General features: G+C 38.3%; 1 protein-coding gene across 2 annotated transcripts; it reads left to right on the forward strand.

The window, feature by feature from the left end:
- Positions 1-5809: 5809 nt before the first annotated feature.
- On the forward strand, positions 5810-22434 carry mkrn1 (makorin, ring finger protein, 1). 2 transcript variants are annotated; one of them, XM_022671215.2, is made up of 8 exons: positions 5810-5964; positions 9718-9846; positions 14701-14918; positions 18632-18849; positions 19438-19652; positions 19796-19906; positions 20125-20287; positions 21029-22434. In XM_022671215.2, the coding sequence occupies exons 1-8, from the start codon at positions 5891-5893 to the stop codon at positions 21239-21241; spliced, it is 1341 nt and encodes a 446-aa protein (XP_022526936.1). In that variant the 5' UTR covers positions 5810-5890; the 3' UTR covers positions 21242-22434. The 2 variants fall into 2 exon arrangements, with proteins under 2 accessions (XP_022526936.1, XP_022526937.1); XM_022671216.2 differs by having other exon boundaries at positions 18635-18849.
- Positions 22435-24075: the final 1641 nt, after the last annotated feature.

Consider the following 24075-nt stretch of genomic DNA (forward strand, 5'->3'; position numbering starts at 1 on the left):
TAATACATAAAATATCAGACAGTTGGGTTTATTAAAAAGTAAGCTGACTTACTGCGTGAATGTGACCGTCCCTTTAGTCGACACTTGTGGTTGGAGACGTTACAGGTATAGAGACCCAGACATCCAGAGCAGTCTGATGGTTCACTGCATCTCCGTGATTTGATCCCACTGCAGCCAGACTACAATGAAGCACAAAATAATTTAAAAGCATGTGAAGTATATACACTGAGCAGCCATTACATTAACAGCACTGACAGGTGAGGTGATAAACACTGATTATCCTCCTTTACAATAGCATCGGTCAGGAGGTGGGATGTATTGGGCAGCAAGTGCACATGGGCACCTAAGGCTATTCTATGTGGTTCTTAGCATGGGGCTCAAGTTATTTGAGGCCACAAAAAAGGAAGCTTCTCAAAATAAAGCAGGTGGCACTAATGTTTTGGCAGACTGGTACATATATCACACATGCAACACATTTTTTTTAGATTCATCAAATTAATATTGCATATTCAGGAAATGCTGTGGTTCAAAGTAAAAGTGTATGGTTATAGTGAAATGTTTAAAGGCTGTAAACCGTGAAATGTAGGTTCTTTTTAAATATTTAAAAAGGTTCTGCTCCTTTTAACATATTCTTTACAAATAATCATTGTCAGTCAATGTAATTTGAAAAATGTGGTGTTTCTTTTATGACATAATTCCAAATTGTTTAAACACAGTTCATAAATTAACAGCATAATTCTTACCTTATCAGAGTTGAATTGACCATATTGCTGTTGACCGTGGGCATTGTTATAATGCCCTGAGCCAATAGCTCCAAATTGGTCAAAATGAGTCCTACCAGAGGTCCATCTGCTGCTGGTAAAATCACTGTAGATGTGCCCTGGTTGATCAGAGATGTGCTGCCCTCCTGTTGGAAACGTAAAGCCACCTTCACGTACCTGAGGCATCCTAATACGACCAGCTTTCCTAACTCTTCTGACCCACTCAAGGCTGGTAGTTACTTGTATTAAGAGCAGAAAAAGAACACATTGGGGGGACATTCTTGGTTTTCTTGAGCTGTAGTGCCTTAAACTCTTGCGCAGAACTTGCAATGTACATTAATTTAAATATACTAGTGCTGACAGGCTGACTAAAACAACGTACTGCTAGTCTGCTCTGTACAAATGCTAACAAGTGCCACAGCAGCTTTTATCTGTTCCTGACTTAAGCCTAGGTAAACAGGTCCTCAATGCGGTGGAAACAAAACGGACAATTGCTTTGTAACGTTTATTAGTTACCAAGAAAGCATAAAGAAAGGTGGAATGGGAGAAGATTGAAAGATGTATGGCACACAAATGCTGGATTAGTGAACAACCTGAGAACAGTTTACCGTGTGCCTCTTTATTTGCAGTGGAATCTAAGACATGTCTCGTTTTTAAAATACGCCAAACATACATCATTGCTGTGCGCTAAAGTTTTGTGTGTTTGGTGCATGAGCAGTAGTGTATATTTGGTAACCAGGCAAAGGGTTTTGGCTTTTAATCCTCTGTCTAAATGATAAAAGGGGCATTGCTGACAGAGGGTACTGAGTGAGTGACATAACAGGAATAAGGGATAAACTCACTCTGTATAGTTTATTGAGCCACAGCAACAGAGCTAGGGATCAAATATTGTCGCTGTCCAATTTAAAGCTCTTAAAATAGTGACTTTAAAATAGTGACTTTGCAGGGGATTTTAGAGCATTTCTATTGGTCCATTCATCCAGAATTATTTACACAGTATACAGAGCAGCTACAAGGGTTAAAAGATGATGAAAACTAAAATATCTGTTTTCACTGGACAGCAGTAACATGCAAAATTGTTATATGACTTACACATCATATGTCATGTCCTGGAAAACAACACCTTAGTGCTTAAGTAACTGTGATTAGTGACTGATAAATTGCACAGATAAATTATTGGAAATGATAAATCATCTATTCAGACCCAAGAGATTATTCTGTATCTCATTTAGTTTTTTTGTTTTCTGATCCACCAGAATATGGTGAACCTGTGGTCTTGTGGACCACTTTAAGACACCACTGATTCAAAATATTAATGTTAATAGAGTATATTGTGGCGTGGAAGAGGAACGAAGACCCGTGAGACTCATGCTGAATGCTCAACAGCTCCTTTATTGAACCGGCTTGCCACTCACTTACAGTCTTTAACAAGACTAGGAGAGCTAAAACCATTACCCACAGAACTCTAATAGCCCAAAGGCCACCAACCCAGCCACCAAAGGCCACCAACCCACCAACCAGAACAGAAACATGCCTGCAGGCAGCCACACACACAACCCAGAGCCGCCACAATATTAAAAAAAGCACATAATATCCTATCATAATATGGCTTATTCCTATTTATCATTTCTACCTCTACCCCTTGTTCCTAATTGTCACCCTTTCACTTAAAACTGAGTTATAAAGGAAAGTGACAGAAATCTTCCCCCAATGAAAGGGAATAAAGTTTCAAGAACCTGATATGCTATCTAAATAAATAAGTAAAAAACAATACTGCTTCATTATCAGGCTAATAGCTAAAGAACATTGTGCAGTGACCCTGCCAGTCTGTTGTGATAGCAGAAGAGACATAAAATTGTCTTATATCTCTTGTCTGGGAAAAAAAAATCCACAAATATGAACAGTAGTGCTAAGAAATGAAAGTACAGTGTAATAATCCAAAAAGTGGTTTGTTGCCTGAGGGGCAACACCACACCATAAAGGGTTAAGGATGATGTTGTTGAGGGTACAATGTATGGTGGAATATATAGGCACTTGTAGACTATTCTTTATTCTAACTGTGTACATAAGAGGTTTTCCATCATAGAGCAGACCTGAGTGTTGTCTGGTTGACTGGGATTATGCTTCACTTCATTGGTACTATGATGTCAGAATTTCCGAGTAGGAAATTTCAACTGGAACCCTGACCAACCCAAGTTCAGAATCCAAGATGGCTGCATCACTCATTAACACAGATTATTAACAGTTCTTTGTATTTGTGTCTCACAGAGCTTAGATTGGGCCCAAATTTCCAGCCCGACCCAACCTGAGCCCATGGACGTTCTGCTGAAGCTCGACCCGACCAGCCCTATAAACTGACTTTGTTAGCCCAAGCCCAATTTAAACCCGACATTTTTTTTGTCAGTAGATTGCTAAAACGGAGCTTTTAAAGACATTTTTAGGCTGTGTGAATGAGCAAAATCTGTACAGAATGGTGTTAATTAAAATTGCAACACTAAAAAAGCATAGACCTGTTATTCAATAAAAATGTTTATTAATACATGTGCACAGTGCTTACTGCGCAGTTCCAGAGCTGCGAGATTATAACATTCTAACTTGTGCAACTTTATTATATTATATACTATATTGTTATTATCACGCCATAGCTTTATATAAAAAAAATACCATTAAAAAACAGACGCCTACTTCACAGACCATTTTCTTGAGCCTGACCCGACCCAGCTGGAAGAAAGTGGTGTGAAATCTACTAGTAAATAGTATTAATTAATATTACTAACAATACTAACCTGAGGCAATGCTAAAAATAATAATCTTGGACATAAAAGGTAAGATACATTTTGCATGGATTTGCCATAAAATGATAGTAATACATTGTCAGGAGTTTTTGGCTAGTGTTAAAAGTGGTATGCGGTCAACTTGCGTTTGACATTTTTCCCAGTTCTGACATCCAAGATTAATGGAACTATACCTTAGTTATATACCTTAATAAATTAATAAATCTCTTTTATAAGAAGGATAACCCATTAATATTTGTCCAATTTGCAGTTAATTAATGCATGCATAGAAGACAGACAGGTGAACAAAGCCTATAAGCCCCATTGATACAGAAATAGCCTGGGCTGCATAACAGAAGTGCCCTCTTTACTTTGCACCTCATCAGCAAACAGTGAGAAGATGAACACACTCAGAAGCAGGAATACAGAGCTTTTAGAGACTGCTTTAGACTAATTGGTTCTTCAGATCTCTTATAATAAAGACCAGTGGGAAAGAGTGAGCCGCTGTTGCCACAGGGACACACAGGTAATATTTGAACAGGTGTGTGATGACATATTGTAGAACAGTAGGTGGGTGTCACTTCTGTCCACAAAACACAGCTACTGAGCGGCTCTGGTGTAAAGCTCTTTTAAGACACATGGACACATAGCTTCTACAGCACCTTTTCAGCCTAGTGGGATGATTTCATTGCACCACACAACCTTGTCTCCTTCCCAGCTAACAGAGAATGTTATAAGAATGTTAAGCAATGTTTTGAGACGGTAGGGAGGTAGGGGAGTTTTCCATAACATTCCCAAAATAACGTTCAACTCATTCTCTTTTCCACACACACAGGATGTCTAGCATCTCACTGTGGGCGTCAGTCCATCATCTAAAACTCAACTGAAGCTTGAGATGACTTGTGATATGTCTTCATATCGATCCCTTAGTTTTGTTTAAGAACAATTATCATTTATCCTTAACAACTCATGTTAAAAGCCTGATGCTGTCATGCAGGTCTCTTCTCCGCCACATTCAAAACATTTAAATATCTCCATAGAGACTTTAATCAAAGCTTTAAAGGCACTAACTATATATATAATTTAGAGACCACTACAGTTTCTGAATCAATTTCTCTTGCTATTTATAGGTATATGTTTGAGTAAAATGAATATTGTTTTTCTTCTATAAACTACGGACAACATTTCTTCAAAAAAAAAAAAAAAAAATCATTTTAAGCATTCATTTGCAGAAAATAAGAAATGGCTGAAATAAGAAAAAAGGCCAGAGCTTTCAGACCTTAAATAATGCAAAGAAAACAAGTTCATATTCAAAAAAAGTTTTAAGAGTTTGGAAATCAATATTTGGTGGAATAACCCTGGTAATCACGTTTTTAAAGGCATTTTGGCATGTTTTCCTCCACCAGTTTTACACACTACTTTATGCTAATCCTGGTGCAAAAATTTAAGCAGTTCATCTTGGTTTGATGGCTTGTCATCAATCTTTCTCTTGATTATATTCCAGATGTTTCCAATTTGGTAAACTCAAAGAAACTCATCATTTTAGTGGTCTCTTATTTTTTCCATAGCTATATAAAGTGGAAGTGGAACGAAAATTATACAAAGTTTTCAAAAATTGAATCAAATAAAAATCTGAAAAGTGTGATGTGCAAAAGTATTCAGCGCCATTTACTCTGAAAACCCTAAATAAAATCCAGCACAATGCAATTACATATATATATATATATTACTTATATATTACATATTCATAATAATAATTAAATGAAAAAACTTCTTAACACTGTTTATTATAGTTCCTACATGTAAAAAGCTGCTATCAGTGCAAGTGGTTTATTGTTTATGCCGTTTAATTTCTATGTGTTACTAAGAAACTAAGAAGAAAACATTTATAAATTATTAAAATGTTCCGTTAAAAAAATGCAATGTTTTTTTTCAACGTTTTTAAACGTTTCAGTTGTACTAGATTAATCTGAACATGATGTATCTGTGTGGAGAACACTGTTTATTAGATGTAATCTAGTTCACTTGAAAATACGGTACAGCGTGTCCCTTTAGTAAGTGGTTGTGAAGTGCTGCGTTCCAAATCGCACATTCCTGTAGTACGGGGCTTTAGCCGCTTCACCGCCTAGGCTTAGCCGCACAAATACACGGCCCTTTCATATTTGCATAATAATGAGCTAGTATGCTAGTGCGTGGTTTGGAACGCAGCCAGTGCGCTGTGCTGCTGTAGACGGTCCTCTCCGGCCCCCTGGCGGCGAGCGCTGGGATCTGTTTCTGCTCTTGTTGCCGAGGAGCCTCCGCTCCAGCGCGCGGCTCGCCGGAACATCCGGCTGCTGGGCTTCAACATAAACAGCAATGGCGGAGGCAGCGGCGGCACCTACAGCGGCTCCAACAACGGCGGGAGGCTGGACGAAGCACGTAACTTGCAGGTCGGTGGAATGCGTTGGAAGTACAGGTGTTGTCGTGTTATCAAAATGGCCGTGTGTTTAATGCGGACACGCCGTGTCTTGGCTGTACGGAGCCGCTGAAAACAGCGTCTTTTGTCGGGTAGAGAAACACAGAGGGAGAGAGCTGGATGTTTGTTGTTGTGATAACTCGATAGCTGGGTTAGCTATCAGCCAGACTCTCCACAGTAACAGCGGAGTAAACACGGCTGCTGCAGTGTGTTCAGCCTAAACGGTGCAGGGAACACGGCTGAGCTCGGGTTATCTCTCAGTACGAGAACCAGAACACCATTAAATAACGTTTCTCTGAGCAGTTTACTCGTAGACAAGCAGCTTGTTTATGGCAAAGTAAAGAAGTGAAGACAAGGATATTATAATGAGTGTATGAGAGTAAGTTATATAAGTTGTCAGCTAGCTAGTTAGCTTAGGAGAGCTCTATTGTTTGTAGATAGCTGTAAATATGAGGAACAATAGCCTAAGCGACGATTATTGAGGAATGTCAAGCCCTCTATGTGTAATTTGACGCTTTTATTACTTATATGTTGTGAATAAAACAAAAGTCATTTTTGTAGCTCCCCTTTTAAACAATAGCACTGCTCACTGAAGAATTCTCCAACTGATTTAACCGAGTTATCTAGCTTAACCAGTCTGTTAGTTCAGCATGGCATTAAATACTTAAACTAGTTATCTATTTTAACAAATAAAAGTATTTTTGACGTTGTTCATTTAGTCCCCCATTCAGCAATGGCATGCTCTCCTATAGATTTAACTTAAAGATCCACAGTGATAAAGACTCTACGCATGTTTGATTTATAAGCGTCTCTGTTAAGGTTGCTCGTCCAGCTTGTTTATAGGTTTTCTAGGTTAGCTAACCGCACTATGAACTCAAACTAGTGAAGCCACACATGTTGTTCTTCTGCGAACATGCAGATTCGCATAATAACAGCAAGCTGTTAACGTTTCTGTTAACGTCTTGGTCCTAGGCCTATTGTTTTGTAGATGATTGTTAACGTTGGGAACAATAGCCTTAGAGACGTTTTTTTAGGAATGCCAAGTGCTTTAGGTGTTTAGTAAATAGATTATTTTATTATTTATTTATTCTGAATAAACAAACGCTATTCATGTATTCCTCCTTTACCAGCTGATTTTGGTGATTTTTGTTAGCTATTAGCTTAACCTGTCTGTTAAAAGTATGAAAATTAACAGTTTTGAGGCAGATTCTGATAAAGACACAAGTGCAAAGACAAATAAATAGGGGTTAATTAATAGAAATGCACGGATGTGGGAATTCTGGGCTGATGCGTAAATCCAAAATGACACATGTAGCAATATGCCAATGCTAATGCCAATATACAGGTGCTGGTCAACAAATTAGAATAATTTGAAATAGTGCAATCATGAAATTCTTTGAATGCATTTTTTTGTGCAGAAAGCAAATCAGGTGTTCACCGCACCTGTCCTACTCGTTAGACTAATCACAGAACTCGTTACCTGCAAAAGAATTTGCTCAGCTGAGCTTTCCAAAAGGCCCATTTAGGCCATTTAACCGTGACACTGTTGTTTTATTGAATTAGAATAATGGAGAAACCGTTTCATTGAATTAGAATAATTTTTATTATAATTACAATCATCACTTTCTCAGTATTTTGTGGCTGCCCCCTTGGCTTGTATGACTGCCTGAAGTCTCCGCGGCATCGATTTGACCAGCTTGTCGCAAGTTTCCGCACTCACAGCTTCCCAGGCAGTGGCGATGTTCTGCTTCAGTTGGTCCAGCGTAGTAGGCTTTCTGTCGCGAATTTTCCGCTTGACGATGGCCCAAAGGTTTTCAATGACATTGAGGTCAGGCGAGTTGGCCGGCCATGCCAAAACTTCAAGCTGTTTTTTAGTGAACCAATCTTTGGTCGACTTTGCCGCATGAGCCGGTGCAAGATCCTGTTGAAATATGAAGTCTTCTTCGCCTAACTGTTCCTCAACAGTCGGAATCAGGAACGTTTCCAGAACATCTTGATATACGGCAGCATTGACAGTCTTCTTGAGGAAGCAGAGTTTCCCTACACCTCGAGCGGACATGCATCCTCAGACCATAACGCTCTGGGGAAACTTGACGGATCTTTTCACGCACTCGTGGCTGTAGGTTTCGCCACCACGACGCCAGACACGAGGACCTTGGTCACCGAAGGAGATGCAGAAGCGTGATTCGTCACTGAAGACCACTTTCTGCCAGTCTTCAGCAGTCTACTCGCCGTGTTCTTTGGCCCACTTCAGCCGTTTCTCCGAGATTTGAAGCCGAGTTCGCGCAGACAATGGTAAGTGGTTGATCTGGAGACGTCAGCGCCGGTCTGCTTGTTCCACAAGTCGGTGAGCTCGGAAGTGGACTTGAACCGGTTGCTGACTGCGATCTTTCTCAGCTGCTTTTTGTCGCGAGCAGAAGTTTTTCGGACGCCGGAACAGTTGGTGCGCTTGCTGCAGTTTTTCTTGAGAGCTTTGCAGATGGAAGACTGGCTGATGCCGAGCTGCTCAGCAATTTTAGTTTGGGTCAAGCCTTGTTGGCGAAGGGCTTGATTTTGAGCCACTATTCCGGTTGAGAGGTCGCGCTGCTTACCCATGATTGATTTTACAACTTAGAAATTCTACTCAACCCTGACTTTATACTGCACAGTGAACACTCTTCACAGAAAACAAAAATTCGAGCATTTATTCTAATTCAATGAAACAACAGTGTCACAGTTAAATGGCCTAAATGGGCCTTTTGGAAAGCTCAGCTGAGCAAATTTTTTTCCAGGTAACGAGTTCTGTGATTAGTCTAATGAGTAGGACAGGTGCGGTGAACACCTGATTTGCTTTCTGCACAAAAAATGCATTCAAAGAATTTCATGATTGCACTATTTCAAATTATTCTAATTCGTTGACCAGCACCTGTACATATTTATAACTTGCAGAGAGACCAGACACCCTGGTATAATTTTAGAAATAAATGTAACATTACATACCTTGCATTTTAGCTTTCAACCAACTCTGTGCAAACAATAAAATGAATTAAAATCAATAATAAAACAATATATATTTTTAAATTAAAAACAAATAAATAAAATAGTTTAAATCAATAGGCTTTAAAGTAGTTCAGCCAGTGGTACTTGGTTCTTTCCCAGCATGCAATAGATAGATCACAAAGTATCTGTTTGAAATATCTAGACATTAGCCAATGCCAGTAATGAAGAAAAAAAAAAAGCGATTATCATCTGATACTCATAGAATTGCAATTGGTTCTCTTCTCTCAGCTTGTTTATAGCAAACTAGGTTATAAAACAGACATAGAGATTTGCATAATAAGAGTTATGATGATCTGTAGCCTAAGTACTAACCTATCTCACTTAAAAAAAGTCATGTTGTTTGTAAAAATGCTGTTACATTACCAACTAACAATGGGATATCAAATCCTTCAGGTTTAATTTGACCAACACTGCATTTTGTGATTTAAATACTAGCTAACGTCTGTATGTTTTGAAGCATCCTTTGAAGATCCACAATGGAGAAGTCAAAACAAATGTTTGGGTTAGGCCTCAAAGCGCTTCTGCTTTGATTATCTAAAATCATTGGCTGAAGAACACTCACTCGCTTTCTTTTAACAGAGCTGGAAGGCTGGTATAACACCAGATCACACTGATACTATCTACACATCAAATGCTGTTTCAAATACAGCTTTAATAAAGATCTCATGTTTTTCTCTTTTCTTTGAAGGTATTTCATGCATGGTCTTTGCAAAGAGGGGGACAACTGTCGATACTCTCATGATCAAAGCAGCAGCAAGCCAGCCATGATCTGCAAATTCTTTCAGAAAGGTTGCTGTGCGTTTGGTGATCGTTGCAGGTAAGATATGATTTATGATGTTATCATGCAAAATCATAAGATGTAAGGCATGTTTTGAAAGCGAATAATGGAGATATAGGTTTTTGTTTGTTGTGCACCTGCCCAGATATATATATATATATATATATATATATATATATATATATATATATATATATATATATATATATATATATATATATATATAATATATATATATATATATATATATATATATATAATATATATATATATATATATAATATATATTGGTGAATGAAGCTGTTTGGTTTCTAATATTGGTTAAGATGTGTTAATAAGTAGTCAAGTTACAATGCTTTAATCATTGTTTTATCTGCATACAAGTAAACAGTGAAGTAAAATTACGCTCCTGTATGACCATGGTGCAGCATAGAGCAACATACATTAAACTGTACTGAATATTATGGCCTTTTTTAGTATCAGTATGAACAATGTAAAAGCAACAAAAAAAACACCAATAACACCCAGGATAAATAGCCGTACCAACAATTAATTTAAATCGCTGAGTAATGATTGTCAGTCAGTGACGGATGCTGTAAATTATGTATGTATAATTTTTTTTAATTCTCTTACAACAATAAATAAATGACAATAAATTGGACAAAGCAATGACACAAATCTTACTCTCAGCAGAAGTTATATAATAGTTTGGGCCTTTTACAATTTCAGTTCTTTGCGTGTTGGGCTGGAGCAGATCAGTTGGCACTCCTTATGTTTGTATATGTACAGTATTTTAATTTCATATCCTGGATATGAAGGGCATGAAAAGGACATGAAAAGGCCAGATTGCCCTGTTGGGTCTTGCCAGCACTATATAATTTATGAATGGGTGTCAGACCTGCATGTGTATGTTCCAGAATGAACTGGTGGTGAGGTTGGTTTCTGTGAACTGTTGCTTTATTGTCTGTGGCACCTGAAAGGCTTGTTTTTTTGTTTTGTTTGTTTGAATGTTGTTTGTATGTGAGAACAATGGCTTTAGTAAGGTTTGTTGAGAAATCTGTCACTGACTGACTGACTAAGTCCTTCTAGCATAATTATTATTATTATTATTATTATTATTATTATTATTATTATTATTATTATTATTATTATTATTTTTATTGACCTACTGTTTTACTAAAATAGCATATTAATCTATTTGCTTGCCAGTGGTAATGACTTGTATAAACACTGTGCCAAATGATTTTAGTGACACGGTGAAAATATACTCTGTGGATAAAGGTGTTGGGGCATTTGTTTATTCATTGTTATTAGGAAATAAATTGTATTTATAGACACTTAAGAATGTTTTTGTTAGCGTAACCATATTTGCTGGGCAGAGGAGGCTTTCTACTATATTTTGGAACATTGCTGTAAGATTTAAACTGTTTGATTGTATTCAAAAACAAGAACATTAGTAGGATGTTCTCCACCACTCCAACATACCATCCCCACCTCACCAACTCAAAAGTACTGGAAGGAGCACCATAAATTCACAGAACAGTAGCAATTGCAACCACCTCTCAACAAAGCGCCATTAGCAAAGTGTGCCATGATAGACAATTTGTGTATATTGAATATACTATTGCATTAAGTGTTTCTGTATAGTGTAAATACCTGACCTTCTGGTGCATGAACCTCCAATAAAAATAATGGTTTTGGCATTTAGCCGTCTATGCTTTTTTATATTTGTCTGCTCAGAGTCTTTGGCAACATTGGCAATACTTCTCTACAGAGTCTAGACAAGCTGTGTGTTTGCATTTGCACTGAAATAGTCCACAAATAATGCATGTAAATATTCAAGAATTAATTGGTGGTGTTTGTAAGATTTCTGTTGACGTATTTAGAGGTACTGTTTCCAGATCTGTTTTACACCTTCACTGTAAGAGCCTCTGACAGAAGGCTTCACTTTATCACACAGCCTTGAGTTGCCTACAAGGTCGTATGTAGAGAGAGAATGGTGTTCTGTATCTTGGAATGCACGGTCAAGCCGGTCTTCATCGCTAACTGTTAAGATAACACCACCTTCTGACTAAACAAAACCGCGGTAAAAGGTCAACATTTGACCGTGGTGCCCAGACACAGGGCCTACATGGAGTTTCGTCTCTCTGGCTGGAAAGCAATCAGCGTGAAGTGGATGGATGTCTGAGCTGTGAAGCAGTCTGAGAATTAGCCTGCCGTCCAGACAGCGGCAGCAGTGTGTGCCTCGTATCTGTCTGCGGTCAAGTGCATCCCCATAGTAACTGCAGCGAGCAGCTTTGCAGCGAGGGAATGCCTTTGTGTGCTGTGGCCTGCTCTATGACAGCATCGCATAATGTCAGCCTACTCAACTACACTCTCTCTCTCTCTCTCTCTCTCTCTCTCCCCCTCTCTCTCTCCTTCTTACCACCTGCCCCCACTCAGCAGAGGTTGTGTTTTGGTCCTGTGTGTCTGTGTGTTGTCTGATGACGTCTGCGAGTGTCTGACGGGGCTTTGTTGTCAGGGTAGGTAGGCATTCCTCCGCTCTGCTGCACTCGAGGTTCTGCCCCCCATATGGAGTCCGTTCTCATTATTATCGTCCTGGTGGGAGGGAGGCTTCTTACAGCTTGCAATAAAGGGGGCCGTGCAGACTATGGCCATGTAGGCTTTGTCTGACTTCATTATGGATGAATCCTGCCTTTTATTTTGTCTTCTGTCTGTGTCTTTCCCTCCCTCTCTTTTTTTTCACTCGCTCTCTCTTTTCTGGATCTCCATACATCCCCCTGTGGCAGACAGAGCATACTGCTGCCTGCATTGAAATTACATAACCCTATGTGCTAACATGTTCTCTCTCTGTCTTTATTTTCTCTCGTACTCTCACTCGCGCTCCCTCTCTCCCCCCTCCTCTTCCTCTTGTCCCCTTACTACTGCTGTTGCTGGGTTCAATCAGTTCACTCCGCCATTCTGCAGGAGCTGCCTCCATCTCTCCCATCATGTAGTTTTACCCCACTACACCAACACCACACTCATACACACACATGAATGGAGTTTTGTTAGATGTTTAAGGGAAATGTGTTTTTTTTTTTTTTTTTTTTTGCAATCAGGGGAAGAGGAAAGAACAAACAAGCATGTCTGTTGCGTACTAGTGTTTATGCTCACCATTACAGGTTTCAGCTTGCACTGTTTCTTCACATCAGCTTGTGCTGTTCTGTATTTATATTTACTCTCCAATTTGAATGGAAAGCTTTATTTTTTTTTTTTTGCAGAAATTAAAATGAGTGCAGTGGTCATCACACCTGTTTTTCACTGAATATAGACCATAAATTAATTAGTCAGTGTAAATCAAATATCCTGATGCATTTATTTTTGTGATGAATTAAGAATGCTGTTTTTCTCACTGGTTCAAAATGATGTAAAGATTTCTTTTTCAATAATAAAAGAACTTTAAACAAAGCAAATTAATAATTGTTAATATAAAGAGGGATGCCAACCAAGATAATAAATTAAAAAGGTTGATCTTTACAGCAAGACATTGGCCTTCATTTGATAATGTTGCATAAAGCCAAATTTGATTTTAACAAGTTTTTCTTTTTCAGTATTCAATAAATGCATCTGATGTATCTTTGATGTAGCTGTACTTTGGAAATCGCATTTATTTGGAGCACAAAAGAATATTTATTCAGAAACATACAGGACAAATCAGCATTACATCTTAGTAACAGTAAATTTGAATCTGAATGATAACAGTGGTAGTGTTGCATTAATACAGATTGGTGTTAGAAGTTAATAAAATGTATTACAAACAGGATATGTTGTAATGTAATTACATTAATCAGTGAGCGTGTGCGAGCCTCTTTATATTGACTACGACTTATTAGAACCTCCTTGCAGCTTTGCTGCTTATCAAATCTAGACAGTTAGGAACAGTGTAATCAAAAAGTACTGGGGTAGATTTCACATTAATGTCTCAAGCAAAACAAGATTTCATCATTTTAATTTTTAATAGTTGATTGTGGAATCATGTGGCGTTAAATATATATAATTCATTATTGTATTATTATGTAGGATGTTTTACACCAGATAAATTGGTTTATCTGTAATCCACTATAGGAGAGCAGATTCATGGGGTGTATCAGCCCCCTGCTGGATCCTGAAGGGAACAGCCTAATATACTGTTGCAGTTTTGATTTAATTTATATTAACTAATTTTAATGACTGTTGTTACTGATGATGATCTGATTTTGTTTGCATTGTGCTTTCACTGTGTACTACTGTTTCAGTAACTGCATCCCAAAAATACAGAACACTGCTTAACTGCTGCATTTTATATGCTTGTGTTTTTGTGGAATTAAAATACACACAGCTTAGACTAAAGATTAGAATGTGATTTCTTAATAAAAATGCAGATTTAATTGACTACTGATGTGAAATAACTGTTAATGAAACTGTTAATGGTTCCTAGAAGACTAGAAGACCTTGTTTAAATGTTAAAACAAAGGATTATAACTGGATCACTATACTTAATTTTTTAAACAGATATGGAATATGATTGAAAATTTAAGATATATAAAATAACATATATTCTATTATCTGTTATCAATTAAATCGTAACCCATGTACCCTGTATCATCCTGATCCCCCAAGAAGGACCACCACCACCACCATTATTCCCCACATACTGACCCCAAACCCAAAAACTTGGTGCAGCATGAGAGCAATGGGTACATTTGGGTTCTCCCAAATGAAGACCCAAACGCAAACATGGTCCATGAATATAATAACATGTCTATACTGTGTTTTTTCTATACTGCTCCAGCATTATTTTTGTGTTATCTGTTTGATACCACCCATATAACTACCATTTTAGCTATAATCGTCTATCAATATTTGCTCTAGGTATGAACACACCAAACCAGCCAAGCAAGAGGAACTCCCTGGCTCCATGCCTTCTGCGCCGCTTCCCGCTGCCCTCCTTGCCGTTGCTGGTGCCCCTGACTCCGTGCCCAGTGGGCCAGGTGGCACAAGCGATGCCCAGGAAAGGCCCCACAGCTCCGGGGCAGTGGACTGGGTCAATGCCGCCGAGTTTGTGCCTGGCCAGCCCTACTGTGGGAGGGGTAAGTGTAGCAGCGCAAATTGTATAAATGGCCAGTGTAATATTTCACAGAGCAAGGTTCCTCAGTAAATGTCCATGTCCAAGTCAGTCCATGTACTTGGTAGAGGCATATTATTTGGCTGTTTGACTGTGAAAGACCGAGTACAAGTAGGCTCTGTGTCCTTTTAAAACAGTCGCAGTTGTAGATGGCTGCCAAATTCAGAGGTAATGTTTAACTTAACAGCTTAGTAGTTTAAATAAGCAAAGGATGAGCTCTAGTTATCTAATACTTAACATTCTTAAATTTTAACTGAGCAATTTAGAAATAGTAAATGTTTACAACCCCAACTTCAGTTCCAGTATCACATAGACCCATATTTTTAAACAAATAGGGGCAATAGATTTTGCAAGCAAGTCTTGGGTACAAAAAAATATAATTTTTTGGCCGATTTATAGCCTTAAAGGCAGAGTCTCTCACACGATGCCAAAAAAAGAATACTAAAATGTGCACGCACATTGGTGGTTTTGACCATACTGCATAGACGATTAACAAGCAAAGACCATGAGACTTAAAAATTCTTTTTTTTTAAGAAAAACATTTAACTGGGAGAAGGTGCAATCCACATCGCATTGCGGAAAGACCAAAAAAGCTACATGGTTATAGTATGAAGAATAATGCACTAGCTTAAATTATTACTCTATTCAAAAATGTCGTTTATCAACCCAAGGCGAGTAGTCAATATTGGGTACTGGTGATCTTCGGGCCCTCACAATGCACTGCTTTAAAAAAAGGGCTTGATCCTGAACTGGAAATTACTGCATGGATTCAGAAACACTTAAAGAAATCTGTAAACAGTTTATTGAGCAATGCACAAAACCTGCATAGAGGAAGCCATATGTCAACATTAAACACCACAGAAACACCTCCATTTTCTCTGGACCACAATGTGTTGATGCATTTTTTTTTATCAGATTGGTTAACCTCTGCTTATATGTGCCTCTAAGAGACTCTAAACAAGTCAGTGTCATCGTGTAAAATGGCTCACTTTCAACATCTTATGTATTCTATACTCTATTGTGAATAACATTTGAGTGTATGACATTTGCATGTCATTGCATTCGATGTTTATTTACATCTTGCACAGCTTCCTAACTTTTTTGGAACTGGGGTTGTATAAAATTTAAATAAGCATCATACGTAAGGTTTGTGCTAGAAATACTGATGCCTCTGAGGAGATGTAGTGCTTACGGAAGATTTTATATACGATGCCTTTCCTCAAGCTTGTTCCCCAGTGTGTATAAACCCATAGCCCCAATAAATCACACTGTACAGTGCTCTGGAGCTCACTGGCCTAGCCTGTCTCACTACCCTCAGCACATTTTATCATTGCAGCATGGAAAGAGATGCTGTATGTTAAAGAAAAGCTTCATGTTTCAGTTTCTGGAGCCTCTATTTGCGAGGAATCCTCCTTTCTATGTAAAGTAGTTGCCAGTTTCTGTTCACACACCGCCTCATTTGCACAAACTGGCGTGATAATGCAGCTGCATGTTAGGAAGATAGAAATGTGTGGGCAGAAGCTCTTAGAATCTCTGAGACAGATCTGTTAGCTGTGCGAGACAGACCATGGTTGTTTATTTAATAGAAATTCTTTATAGTTCTGGCTGGGAGATTAGGGCTATATTATGCCAGATATATAATATAAATCCAGTGAAAATGATTACTCATCCAGAGTCATGAATATTAGTAAGCACGATAACCGCCTGGAAGACATTTGTGTGATAATGTAGTATGAAATTGAAATGCAGAAATACATATAGCATTAGCAGAACAGAAGTTCTAAAAAAAAAAATAATAATAAACATTTTTTTATCATTTCTACAGATTTTGGCTAAATTCATGGTGTTCTCTGAAAAGTAAATTGTTGGATAATTTGTCAGTATAATGATATAATCCTATCTACTAGAGGTGTGTATGTGTGTGTGTATATATATATATATATATATATTATTATTATTATTATTATTATTATTATTATTATTAATAATAATTTTTTTTAGTAATAAGTAATTAATTGTAGGAACAGGGGTGTCACTGTTTTTTTCCCTTCTACATTCAGCAGACCTGTAAAGCTAAGCGAAGTTAAGTAAATAAAACTGTAATTATATATAAAAAAAAAAAATTCTCTCCTAAAGACTGTTTGTGATTTAAGCGCTTCTGTTCATTTACAGTAAGCTTAGATTTGCAAATTGAGGCTCCCCCCCTTAGTGTGTGTGTTCTGTAGGTAACTGGCTAGGCTTGTTATTGCTTAGCTAGCTGGCTATAAATCCCCCTGAGTGTCAGACAGCTCAGAGCAGCTACTGTTACCTGACTGAAGTATAAACAATAATTTTGGTGTTAGAGAGTGACTGGTTTAAAAGTGACAGAAAATGCGACCAGTTCTAATGTTTGGACCTTTAGCTGACCAGCTAGTACAAGTTAGCTGGCTAGCAGGCGGTTAGATATATCTGAGAGCACAAAGTTGAGTAAATAGTCATTGGGTGTGTTTACGTTTCTGTAAAGCTGCTTTGTGCCAACACCAGTTGTAAAAAGCGCTATACAAATAAATTTGATTTGATTTGATTTAAGATTGTTGCGTTTAGCATGTTGCTAAACTCACAAAAACAGTTGCTACAAATGTGGATCCTACAAATGTATACATTTAATTCACTGATGCCTCATTTATTATGTATATTGTGCAAACAGACCCATTTATTCCAGATTAAATCTTTTGCCGTTAGCTAAGTGTTAAGTCATAACTGCCTCGTTAATCATTAGCCTCATATTAAAATTGAGTTGCATGCCCTTGGCTGGAATCCACCAGAGCTATATTTCATCCTTGCTGTCTAGGACCAAAAAAAACTGCCTGTACACTGATGTCATCAGTATGAGATGAATGCTTAGTGTGGTTCTGTTTGCATTGGTGTTTTTACAGTACACAAGCGTTTTTGCTCTGTCAAAAGCAGGAGTATCTTTTACAGCCTGGCTGCCTGAGGACATGTGGTATTGACAGGGCATATCCATGTCAATTTTTGGAGTTACATGATAATTGACTCAAAATTATTCAAAAAAAAAAAAAAGAACCCTTAAAGATCATATTATTGAAAATTGGCTTGCAGCAGTAACTGGTTTCAAGGTATGCCATGATGTGAAAATGCACAAATAATAATACCATGGCCACTTGCTATTTCTTGTCTTGGTGACCCAACAAGCCAGAAAACAGATTCTTACTGATGATGTGTGTGTGTGTGTGCTTTGCGGCTTTCACATGGCTAAGCTCAACTATTAGGCTCAAAAACACAGGTTCAAAAAAACCTTGAGAAACCAGCATGGTACACTCAGGCTGTCAACAACCACCGGAGTGAAATCCAGCTCAGAATAGCAGCTAAAATACACTGAAAATAACTCATCCATGATATTTATAATTCTGTTTATCCTTTCTCTGTTAATGCTTTTAGATTATGGTAAAATACTGTGATATTTTCTGAGACTAATATCATATAGTCAAAATCTCCCTACTTAAATACTGCTTTGTGTATTATGGTACACAAATATGATATGATAATAAGATATGGCTTGTGCACTGTTGAAGTTAACTTTAATTTAGTGCAGCATGTGTAGCTGAGTACTCCACTCTCACTGTCAGAACCATCAGTTTTCCAGTACTGAACTGCAGCTGTTATTTGTTCGACTCTCAGCAGACACTCTTGCGGAGGGTCCTGGACCTCTCATCGAGGACGAATATGAGAAGGAACAAGCCGACAAGGAGCTGAAGAAGCAGCTGTGCCCGTATGCCGCCGTGGGCGAGTGCCGCTATGGTCTCAACTGTGCCTATCTCCATGGCGATGCGTGTGATATGTGTGGCCTGCAGGTGCTCCATCCGTCCGACACTGCTCAGCGCTCTCAGCACATCAGGGTGAGTCTAGACTTTAGACCTGTACTGTATACAGGATGCAGATTCACTCTATTTAGTATTGATCAGTGCTGAGGGACAGTTGTACTTATGTATTTTCTTTTATGTCTATAAGCAACTGTTGTCTACATTAGGTATAAACACTCTAAATTATACAAATTAAGTGAAATTACTTTAAATCTGGGCTTACTAGTTAGTTAGTATGGTTTTGTTCACACAGCAGATAATAGTGTCCTAAATTCCATCTTTTTTTGTCATATGTAACATAAGTTTTACCTAACAGTCAAAATTGAATTCAATTTGGACTCCTTTTGTATGTAGTATGGAAATCTAATACAGATCCGATTCTTTAAAATGCAAGAAGAGCAGTCCTACTACAAGAGGATGATGCTATTAGGTTAAAAAAACTATTATTGTGACCGAAAAAGATAATTTCTTCATATTTCCTGAGATGCGGTATTGATGAAACTAAAACTAAAACTGGTTTGTTATGGAAACATAAACAATTCAGGTGATGCCAGTACAGATTATTAAATATAATTATGTAACTCTCTGCCTTTTTCTTTCCTTTCCTTTTTTCATGCATGACAGGCATGCATTGAGGCTCATGAGAAAGACATGGAGATTTCATTCGCCATCCAGCGCAGTAAGGACATGATGTGCGGCGTGTGCATGGAGGTGGTGTTCGAGAAGGCCAACCCCAGCGAGCGCCGCTTTGGCATCCTGTCAAACTGCAGCCACTGCTACTGCCTCAAGTGCATCCGCAAGTGGAGGAGTGCCAAGCAGTTTGAGAGCAAGATCATTAAGTAAGACGCATGAGTAAATCTTGCACTAATATATACTGTATAATTCATACGCAATTACTCTTCTTGTCTGTCCATTTTCTAACAGATACATTTGTAAGTATAGCTTTTTAAAAAACTGATGCTTGTTTGTTGTCTCTCGCCAGGTCCTGCCCAGAGTGTCGCATTACGTCCAATTTTGTCATCCCAAGTGAATACTGGGTGGAAGACAAAGAGGAAAAGCAGAATCTCATCCAGAAATACAAGGATGGCATGGGGTAGGTAGAGGCAGATTATTTTCATGCTTGCAAGGAACACACTCTAATAATCTCTAATAACTAAAAGCAGGTCTGCTTTGAGTATATATAGGATGCGGCTGGATTTTAAACTTCTTTATTCATTTAAAAACATGATTTGTTTAATGAAGCATTTGTGTTTTAAATAACGAGGAATGGCGTTTTTTTTTTCTTCAAGCAGTTCTTTTCTTTGTCTTCAGGACTAAACCATGCCGGTATTTTGATGAGGGCCGTGGAACATGTCCGTTTGGAGCCAACTGCTTCTACAAGCATGCTTTCCCTGACGGACACCTGGAGGAGGCTCAGCCTCAGAACCAGAACCAGTCTCAACGGCGGCAAAACGGCTCCAATGGGAGGAACAGGGTAAATGCTCCTTATTATTCTCTTTTTTTTTTCATATTTAGATTGAAATTCTAAGAAGTTAAATGAGTAAGACCAGTATTGCAGGTTAAATCAAATTGTAGTCATGTCAATTTTGTTACATGTACAGCGAATCAATTAGCACATACTGTATGGTCTGTCAGCCTGCCACTGATCTACCACTCTTAACTTTCTAGGTAATCTGGGACTCAGTTAAAGATCAGCACAAAGTAACTTACATTAATTTTGACTAATCAGTTATAGATTGAGATGCACATCTGCAGATTTTCAGCTCACTATAAAAGGGTATCTATTTCTGCTGATATATCTACTGTTTATAGTTACTGTCATTATTCTAACATGTTTTAACAATGTAACTAACATGATCTAAAAGAATCCACACTAGAATTTATGTATTTGTTAAGATAATTAATTAATAGTAATTAAGGTAAAATTGCTCAGCACTAATCCACGCTTAGCCATCACGAGTTATCCCGCTGTGCCTGTTATGTAGCCAAGAAAAAGTCTCAAGGGTGTGCAATCCACAGATTTGTTGCACTTCTTATTTGGGTGGATGTTTTTTTTTCCTTAGCTTGTGTAACATGTATGGCACCATCTTTTGACAGTTTTAAGCAAGTGTCCATCATGTGTTTATAATTTTTTCTCTCAGCAATAAATAAAGCAGGGATGATCTGCTAGTGATTGGTCTTTCTCTGGTTATATTGCCAACTTTGTGCTTTGCAGAACTCGAGGCGCACGCCGCTGTGGGACATGTTCGACGAGCGGGAGAGCAGCGACTCCTTGGATAACGACGACGAGGAGATGGTGACGTTCGAGCTGAGCGAGATGCTTCTCATGCTCCTGGCCGCGGGGACCGACGACGACGTCACCGACTCTGAAGACGAGTGGGACTTGTTTCACGAAGAGTTGGACGATTACTACGAGCTCTACCTATAGCAGCCCTATTTTACTGCTTCTTTTCCTGTCCCCCCCTCACTAATCTTCCATGCACCTATCAATTACGCCCCTCCCCTCTTCCCCTTAATAGAAACTAGACTGGACTGTCTCGTGTGAGTGATGGGCAGTAGCGTCTTTTTCCCCCCCATGTGTTGTGGCAGTGCCTTTCAGCAGGCCATTAAAATGATAAGTTCAGTTCAAAGTGAAATGAAATATATATGCATATATGATAAAAGACCAGACAAAAGAAAAAAGGAGAAAAAAGCAACCGAAAAAAAAAAAAGAAACAGGTCTGTGCGCTTGTGCTAAAACCTTTTCTAGAAAACCTCCTCTGTTCTGTGAGTCTGTCTGTGTTCACTTTATGTACTGATAAAAAATACAAAACAATTTAAAAATGACAAAGACACTAAGTTATACATTTAAAAAATTGGATTATCGCTAATAAATCCTAATGGTTTTATTCTGAATTATAGGTTTGACTTATCATCTACCCAGGTATATGGTCCCACTTAAGCGGGACTCTGAGCATACAGCAGCTTTGTAAGACTTCACTGTAACTGGTGGTGGCTGTAATGCTTTCTGGATTATTCCTCTATTCATGCACTGACTTTGATAGGGTGGGTGGCAGAGGTGAGCTTCCTTGATGTCAAATGCACACATGCACTCTTAACGTTCATAAAGACAATTCATGTCACTGAACATTTAATGTTTTGTTTCTCTGTATCTATTTCTCTCTCTCTTTCTTTCTCTCTAATTGGCCTGGAGGTCAGTTTTTAATGTACCTGAACCGTACAGGTTCAGCAGCACCTGTGGTATCAAATGGCAAGTCTCTCCTAAGAACTGCGTGTAGCGATACCTTTGTGAAATTGGACTCCCGAAAGCAGACTTAAATGCATACGATTACGAAGCTCAGTGGTTCATCACTTTAACTGTCTATTCAATTGTAGATTTCTGTTTTGCTTCAGTATTGCAATTTAAGCTCGGCTGTCAGTAGCCAATCCACAAAAACCCAGTTGTTTATTCGGTTCTTGTCGAACTTGGTTGAATTGCATATGTTTATACTGAAATGTGCTTGTTTTCTATGGTCCAGAACCATCCAACATAACTTGAAAATTAAAGTTTATTATCAAAGTATCATAGTTTATCTTTTACATTTGTCCTCACGAAATAAAAACATTTTCATAATACAGTAATGGTGTTTTTGATGGTGTTTGTTTAATGGGTCATTTTGGATGTATTGCTAAATACTACAACACAGTTTGTAGATAACCTGCTGCTTTGTTGAGAATGCACTGTATGTACAAATGTGTGAACATCCCTTCTAATGAATGCATTCAGCTTCTCTAAGTTGCACCCATTTTTGATATTTGCATGCATGCATAGTCCTTTTAGAGACCTTTTGCCAATAGCATTGAAATCTCTGAAGCAGATTACCATGAACCTATTGACGCCTTATTGGTGACAGGTGTGAACTGGATGGATATAAAGACCCCCAGCATTTAGCTATGAAGCAGTGGAACTGTTCCAGTACTTTTGGGATAAGTTTGGGAGTTGGTGATAAAGTGTGGTGGTAATTACCCAATATCCTGACCTAATTTATGCGTTCACTAGTTCATTATTTATAGATTTATTACAGCTGTGCACTGTGGTAGCGACAGGGTTCCAGCTTCAGATTGTTTGTTACCACTTTTTGATTGAATGTGTGGTTTTCATCAGACTTGTTGTAAAAGTTTTAGCACCCTAATCCATGTATCCAGGATACAAATACGTTTGTAACATGCATCCATCAACATGGGGCACCAATGTAATGACTGTATTATTTGCTCAGCAACCAAATGGCAATCACTAAGCACTAAAACTGCCTTAATTCCTTTGGCCACACTGTAAAAAAAAAAAAAAAAAAGTTCTAGATAAATCAAGCCAGCCAATCTGGCACAATCATGCTGCCCTCAAATGTTTCCCTATTCCAATGGGTGAGGCCATATCTGTATGACTTGGACCCAGGACCTATCTTGCTTTGACAAAGGCTGGACCTCGTGAAGCCCTGCCCATATTAAGCTTCATCCTTATCCGAACCAGTTGCTTTGATATTTATTTTCATGGATACATGTCTCCTGCCAAGCTGAGTACATGCAAAACTTAAATCAAGGTGGGTCATTTGACTTGCAGTGTTTCCTTAGAATGCAAATGGCTTCAGTTCATAAACAGCAGATTCTAATGGAGGTTAGATTGCTTGATTATCTGCCTGTATTATGTTAAAGAGGGGTGGGTTTTTACATTTTTTGTCTGCAGTACACCTGCAGCCTCTCCATCTGATTCTGCATGCAGCCATTAATTAATATAAGCCCCTACGGCTGCCTCCCACAGTTCCAAACGCTGGATAACCACACGTTCTAACCTGCAGCATGCTCCACTTTTTGGCTGCGAATTTGACTTTACCTGCCAATTAATTAGATCTCCTGTTGTGTTCATTTCGTTTTATACTGTGGCTTTCCCAGCCAAAAATGATCATCCATTTATATATGACAAAACATATGTATTGTTATGGATATAGTGTACCAGACAGTCATTACAAAACATTTCCATGAAAAAAGCATTCATTCAAAATGTTGTGTACTTAAAGACTAGGTGTATTAACTGTTTGGCAAACTGCTCCAATGTGTTTTAAACTTCCATTTGCAATAGCATAGCAACCAACATCTACACCATAGCAACTTATTAATAACCACAATTTATGCCATAGCAACACTATAGCAACCAACAGGTTATGTCACAGCAACACTATAGCAACCAACAGGTAATGTCACAGCAACATTGTAGCAACCAACAGCTTT

This window comes from Astyanax mexicanus, chromosome 2 (genome assembly GCF_023375975.1).
Source record: "Astyanax mexicanus isolate ESR-SI-001 chromosome 2, AstMex3_surface, whole genome shotgun sequence".
Taxonomy (NCBI): domain Eukaryota; kingdom Metazoa; phylum Chordata; class Actinopteri; order Characiformes; family Acestrorhamphidae; genus Astyanax; species Astyanax mexicanus.

Bases quoted from the DNA above. Each gene is read 5' to 3' on its own strand.
- mkrn1 (XM_022671215.2), top strand. From the start codon at position 5,891: ATGGCGGAGGCAGCGGCGGCACCTACAGCGGCTCCAACAACGGCGGGA. The intron at 5,965-9,717 runs GTCGGTGGAATG...TTTTCTTTGAAG, and splicing joins ACGAAGCACGTAACTTGCAG to GTATTTCATGCATGGTCTTT. The intron at 9,847-14,700 runs GTAAGATATGAT...TATTTGCTCTAG, and splicing joins GCGTTTGGTGATCGTTGCAG to GTATGAACACACCAAACCAG.